The sequence below is a fragment of the Thalassophryne amazonica genome, chromosome 13 (assembly GCF_902500255.1).
Source record: "Thalassophryne amazonica chromosome 13, fThaAma1.1, whole genome shotgun sequence".
Lineage (NCBI taxonomy): Eukaryota > Metazoa > Chordata > Actinopteri > Batrachoidiformes > Batrachoididae > Thalassophryne > Thalassophryne amazonica.
The window spans coordinates 20,001,835-20,009,144 of NC_047115.1; the positions used below are offsets into that span (position 1 = coordinate 20,001,835).

At 40.2% G+C, this 7,310-nt stretch overlaps 1 protein-coding gene across 1 annotated transcript in view; it reads right to left on the reverse strand.

Moving 5' to 3' along the window:
- The window catches only part of LOC117524020 (inactive phospholipase D5-like), a 97,554-nt gene extending 95,285 nt beyond the window's left edge, over window positions 1-2,269 (reverse strand). The window contains exon 1 of the mRNA XM_034185738.1: window positions 1,796-2,269. Coding sequence (XP_034041629.1) covers window positions 1,796-1,801 — 6 coding nt within the window. The 5' untranslated portion in view covers window positions 1,802-2,269. The remainder of the gene's footprint in view (window positions 1-1,795) is intronic.
- Between the last annotated feature and the right edge of the window lie 5,041 nt (window positions 2,270-7,310).

Genomic DNA, 7,310 nt, shown 5'->3' on the forward strand with positions numbered 1-7,310 from the left:
ATGCAACTTAAAGACTGGTGTAACTCATATATGTTTTTTCCCTTTCATGATGCATCTTTGGACAAATGCAACTTATAGTCTAGAAAATACATAAATCAACTTGTTAGTGACCTAATGCCAGCAATTCCCACAAACATATTTTCGCAGCGGCAAAGAAGCATATGAATGCAGCTGCAGAGAAGTTATAAATTTGTTTTACAATCATTTCACAAATATTACCTCGTGTTTTAGCAGCATATTTCCCCAATGGACCTTTGGCCACCTCTAGAATGATCTTGTGTCAAATGAATGCTTATATAGGGAAACGAATACCACGACATAATGATGCAATATCCAGGTTCATCAGGAACATCCTCTCAGACCTTCTAAGGTTTTCCAATGTATAGATACAGATTCAACCCCATCACCTTCCAGGATGCATATTGTGTCATGTTGTAGTTTTAACTCAAGAAGTTTGAAGCTTCTTTTTTTCATTGTCAACTTGGAGAATCTCTTGCATTTCTGTGGAACCTGTAACATTGTCGTGCATGCTGTGACATCACCGGGAGATTTATTGGAAACATAAAAGTTAAACTACAGTTTTTACACATCTAACATGGTACAAGTCTGGCACGTTACATCATCAAGCCACATGCTAGATCACATTCGTGGTCATCCATGATCTTGATCCACTGGTTTGTCATGGTTATTGACCATATTCCTTCTGACAAGTATATCTAGTGAAATGAGACCGGAGCTTAAAAGAGCTGCGACCTCACACAAAGGCGGTATTGTCATAAAATGTATAAAACAAATATGCAGCAAAGAATTGGTTGAATGAAAGGAATACTCATGATCAAGTCAGTATCATGCCCCACTATACTATACCCTACAGCAGTGGTCCTGGAGAACCTTTTCAAACCTTCCCTTGTCCAAGTCAAGTCATGCCTGGAAGTCTGTGCTGGCGCAACACATTGCCACATCTGCCGCACTATAAATCTGCCCTAGATCCTGGATGGCACACAATGATCATTTCCCATCTATCAAACATAACCTCCTATCTACCATACTGGATGTCCATACTGTATGTCCAAAATGTTTTAGCTGGCATTTCCTCACAATCTAAGTGGTATTTCTCCTATTGTACTTGATATAACTGCAGATTTGTCATTCCAGCGGTTCCCGAGAATCCTCCAACAAGACTGTCAAAGACATCCAGTCTTTGCCTTAGATCACTGGTTAGCGTCCAAGTCCCACAGCCAAACTTTAAGACAGGAAAGCACTGCAACCCTAAAGACTTACACGGTCATTCTCTGCAAAGGTATCAGCGTCAACAAACACATCGGTCCAGTGGCCTCATGAATCCAAATGCAGGTGCGTCTCCATCCACCTGCTGCTAATTAAGTCAGGTGTGCTCAGCCAATCAAGAGCTCTGAATCACCAGACTTCATTAGTCAGCTGTCACAGCAGCAGGCACACATGGAAACCTAGAAAAGCTTCCAATAATTTCAACAAAATGTACAAATTCTCACTATCCAGTAAAACCTGAACTGTATTTAAATCTTGCAATATATCAGAAAAAAACTTTAGCTTGATAAAAATCAGAACATCTGATATTTCCAACAAGAACATGGTCCCTTTATCATCTCCAGGACACAAGTCGAGAACAAGGTATCATCACAATACCAGCAGGACAGAAGACAGATGCTGTAGTACTGCCGGAGCATCACAGCGTGGCTTTAGAGTTAAAAGATCGCCTCTGTGATTAAGACACGAACACGTAACAGCTGTCAGACTGAGAGAGAGAACAGCTCACCTTCATGTCGCATCCCTCCGGAGACACTCCACACTGAAGCACATGTGCTTTTCACACACACAAAGACTGTTTACACGGACGTGCGTCCTGCCGAGCAGTGTGATCCGTCGCTTCCCCCTGGAGTTACAGGGGAGGGGAGTCTGACCTGTTCTGCAGCAAAACGCTCACATGAATGAAACCTCCAACACAAAAAGGACACACCTAAATCCTGACATCCACCTGATCAGCTCTCATCTTTCTATCTGCCACAGTATCTTCTCATCTAGGCATTCAGCATCATCCTCTCTCTCACTGTTTCTGTCATCCTGCTACCTGCTGTCGCTCCTCTCCTCTCTTCTCTTCTCACTCTCACTTTCCTCCTCTCTTCTCGTCTGTGCATTTCACTGTATCGTGTACTGTTTGTCCACTTCCTTCTCGCTCTGCCTCCCTCCCTTCCTCTCTCTCTCCAGCTCAGCACCCTCTCTCTAACAGAAAGATCACATTTCCCTGTTCTCCTGTATGAACACACACACACACACACACACACACACACACACACACACACACACACACACACACACACACACACACACACACACACACACACACACACACACACACACACACACACACACACAAATAAATGGTCCCGCTCTCCTCATTCATCACTCCTGCTCTTCTCCTCACATCCGATGACACGTGATGTTGACCTCACGCTCTCATTGCTGAATAATTGTGATTGTAATTCTCATTCAGATTAGGCACACACACATACACACACACACACTTCAGTACTGAGAAAATAAGATTATTCTCTGCAGTCTACATTTTCACAAAGCATGTGATTTAATTGAACCGGCTGCTCTCTGGGAAATCCCGAAAATTTGCTGGATCCCCAAGACATTGGTGGACATCATAACCAGTGTGCTGTGAGTGCTGTGCAGTGCAGGGACAGCGTCTCTGGTGTTCCTCAGGGATGTCTTCTGGCTCCTATACTGTTCCCTGTTTCCATGGGCTGGGTGTTGAGTAGGGCTGTGGAAACCAGTGCCTTTGCTGGCAAGGAAATATTTATTCACCTTGACCAGCACATGCTCCCAGACCTGAACTGAGAATGCAACAAATGTTCAAAAAAGTGGCCTTTTCATCAATTTGTTGATTAGTTAACAAAATTACTTACAATGGACCAATATTTGCAAATGGTTCCTTGGAATCTATCAAATTGGTCCGAATAAAGAAGCCGAGCCACAAAAATCTAGGGTTTTAAAAAAATTTTGAGATAAGGAATTTTATTTTCTAATAAAGAGATTTTGTAGAAGTGTTACAGCGCTACATACAGGCCTGGCATATGTATTACAGCATTTTCACGCGGTTTCACTGGATCTATGAGAACGGAGACGTTTCTTGAATGGAACACTTTTTGAAAATGACAAAGAAAAAGATTGTATGGAAGAAGTTCTGTTTCAGTGTAGACAAGGCCTTAAAAACATGGGATGAAATTAAATTCAAATAATAAATGAGAAATTATTTTCTTGGGGGTGCTGTGAGGGTGCTATGACAAATCCAGGTGAAGTTCTAGCGCCCCCTGGCACCGCCTATGTTGGTCACTTGTGTGAGATAGCCTCAGTTGTACTGGCCCGATTGCCATCACATTTCATATATGCATAACACATAATGACTCCAAGAAGCCGATTGTTTTGGCGTTAAAGGTCAAGGTCACTGGAACATACTTTGTAAAAATGTGAGCGTGATAACTTCTTTCCTAATTGCATGATTGACCCCAAACTTGGTAAGTGTGTTAGGCACAGTAACCTCAAGTTAAAAGGTCAAAGGTCAAAATCACTGACTTATACGTTGTAAAAGCCTTCTGCAGAAATGTATCAGATGCCAAAGGTAAGTTTGCCCAGGGTGCCATGAGTTAGTGTAGATTACCCATTTGTTGAGTGTCATCTACCTTGTTACCTTAAAGCTACAGTATGTGGGATTTAGTGTCATCTAGTGGGGAAGTTGTAGATTGTATTATTTCATTGCAAGTCATGATTATGTTTCCCCTTCATGCTTTATTTTCTTTGGAATTGGGCATTCATGTTCCCTTGCCTTGTCTTGTGACAAACAATATGCATAATCCTCCAATTCACAAAAATGGGGATTTTCAGACTTGTTTGCTTGCACCAGCAAACAAGTCTGCACAGTGTAGAGGGAGCAATCACTGATTTCTCCTCTTTTTTTGTTCAGTCTTCCAGCTGCACTGGAAAATACAAAAAAATGGAGCAAGTCTGTCCCATTTGGGCTACTGTATTAACACGGTGGTGCAACATGGTGACCTCCATGAGGGGACTCGCTGCCTTGCAGACATGAAGGGCTCATTCTAAACTTATGAAAACACATTGATTGCTCCATTGTTGCAGGTAATTATACACAAAATAACAGATGGATATGACGCTATATTCCATTTCTGCTACTAAACCATCCTAAATCCTACACACTGTAGCTTTAAGCCAACTTTCTATCATGCTGTTGTGAAAGTACCTCTATTAAATATAGCTGTAGTGGAAACTGAAAAACAATAACATTAATTAACCATCCTCTGCATTGTATCAAATAAATATACAGTGCATTTAATAACTGAGGCAATAAGGTTAAGATGTTCGACAATTAATTAGTTATGAAGTTCATTTTAAATTGTCGCAGTATCACAAAATAAGCAACCCTGCAGACCTTTTAGTATGCAGAGACAGTCGTGGCCGTTCAGATGCACAGAAACCTTAAATCTTTTTTCTTTGCACTAGAGTAATGACACATACCTGCCGACAGAGGGCACTGTCACACTACAGAAAAGGTCTTACAAATACTCACCCTTTTAAAATTCTGTCTTTTTACTCATCATATTTTATCAGCCAGTGATAAGCTGGTTTCATGGTCATGTGGACAAGCAGATGCTTATTTTGAAACAGCCTGATTGCTGTCAAAATCAGTGATTATTTTTGAAAAACTGTTTAACACATTTTAAGACTAAAACTAGCTCAATTGTACAGGATGTGTCAGGGAGACCAGGATAATTCAGGGCCTATAACCCAGAAACCTTTGGTGTCACATGACCCAGATTTTCTCACCAAATGCCAACATCTGTCTCCTACAATTTCCAGTTAATGCAGCGTATTATCTGTGATTAACAGGACAAAAGAATACCTGAGTGAGTCCGTGAGTCCTTAAAATGTCTGTAAATAACCATAAAATCATAAACCATAAAAACTGATAGATACAGGTGAGGAAGTTATTTGTGGCCATGGTGGGATCCTTAATCATGCTCAGTAACCATAACATAAAATAAATAAAGACAGGCCTATCAAATTGCTTTGGAATACTTGTTTGTAATTTTAGAGTACTAGTGGCCACTAGAGGTCAGTGTTGTTTGTATCATAATAAGGCATATATTTAAAAAACAATGATTTATACTAATCTGCACCAATCTGGTATAGGTTGTAACAATGGGGGAAATAAATAAATAAATAAAATGAGAAACTTAAAAAAATCTGTACATGTAATTAGAATTGTTTGTTTTTGCTCGGGTTGGAAGGTTTGGGAGGGAAAAAAGAATAAAATCATGAACTTGGTATACATTTCAAAGTGGTAATGTTTCTTCGATAGAGTAAACGTAATTTCAGAGGCTAATGGATATTTATTTGTACAGTGGCACTTGCAAAAAAAGATGATAATCCACTGATCAGATACTCTATCCCAACAGTTTGAGGTTTGATCTCTAACATATTATCACATTGTCAATCGATCAGTGACTGGGCCTTTACTTTACTACATCTATTCTAAATTGTTCTGAATGAAAACTTCTAATAAATTATACATTACTTTTGCTGGGAAATGACCTGAATGCTCAGAAGCAATCAGTCCTTAATGAATCAGCACAAGCTGAACTCTGCAACCAACCACTTCAGTTGCTTAAACCCTGCCCGAATCCACAGTGAAGAGCAAATTCACTCAGTGATGAACACAGAAATGATGGTTCCTAGCTCAAATGAATTTACTGCACTTAAACAGTATGTCTGCAGTGAACCGGCGCTATAGCAGCGTTTACTTCTGCTCTGCTTCACCTGCTTTACAGGATGATTTTGGGAATTCCTAAACCACACAAGTGTGCAAAGTGTTCAACAATAAAAAATCTCAGCTGTGAATCATTTACCAGTGAAATATAATACAGAATGTCTGCACAAATTAAGATATTAAACATTATAAAACACCCTAATTAAAGGTGTCCCTTTGTGCAATTCGCTGTTCAGGTACCAGCACAGGGCTTGTACATAAAATCTGTAAATGAGTGGGTGAGTTAGTCCACCCAGCCAGACTGTGTAGGGAGTAACTCAAAAAACAATAAATGCTATCATCTTGTAGTATCTCACCAGTTTAAAAGAGCACATAATGAGGATGAAGTCATTAGACGGTAGTAAATTTTAATGACATCAATCAAAGAACCAACTTTGTGTTGCCTATGTAATATTGCGTTGATGTGTTAGCCACCTGCTGGTTGCAGCGCATGCTTTCACGTATGAAATATACAACAAAGTGGGAAAGTAAAACAGGAATTAAAGAACAGATAAAATACAATGGATGGGTATGATACCAAAACGTTTCATCTGCACTGCAAATTAGTGATGGTAAATTTAAAACACTGTTTATGTCTAAGTGCACTGAAATTGCAACACCCATGTTTTGGAACATTGTTATGGAGTCTACACAGAATGGCAACATAAACCTGGAGTTAAGGAATGGATAGAATGGTGGCTGGGGATGATACCAAAACTTTTTTCTGTACTGCAGATTAGCGAGGGCAAACTTGAAACACTTGTTTATCTCCCCAATGTTTAAAAATCTTTGCAACACCCATACTTCCGAACATTGCTTCAGAGTTCATATCCCAAATATGGAATGAAATATACAACAAAAAGCCAGAATTAATGAATGGATAGAATGTGGGGCTGGGGGTAATACCAAAACTTGTTGCCTGTACTGCATATTAGTAATAGCAAATTCATTACACTATTTCTCACTGAATCAAATCCTATGTAACACCTAGAATTTGGAACATTGTTAGGCAGTACATGTGAAATATTCTGTGTTTCAGCATTTCCTATGATGCCCCTGGCGGCCGCCTGCGCTTTCCAGAATGCACCGCGGTGCCAGCAGAGTTCCGCTGTCTCACAGCACATGTAAACAATGGCAAAGCAAGGATGTGGATGGCATTAATTTAGCGAGTTCACGGGTGATTATGATGATTATACGCTCTCCCAAGTTGAAAGGGTTATCTAGAGGAGGTGTAGCACCTGTGATGGACTTCTGCTGTGCCCTGATGTTGTCTTATTGTCCATACGTCATGAGATGTGTTTACACTGTGAGTGCTGAGCTCCTGACACTGGAACTCTGCTGAAACTGACCTCTAGCGTGAGTCATGGACCGCCAGACGGCATGAGATTCACAACTGCAAAACACAGAATGTAATGTCCCAATATGTTATGTTAAAATATGTATG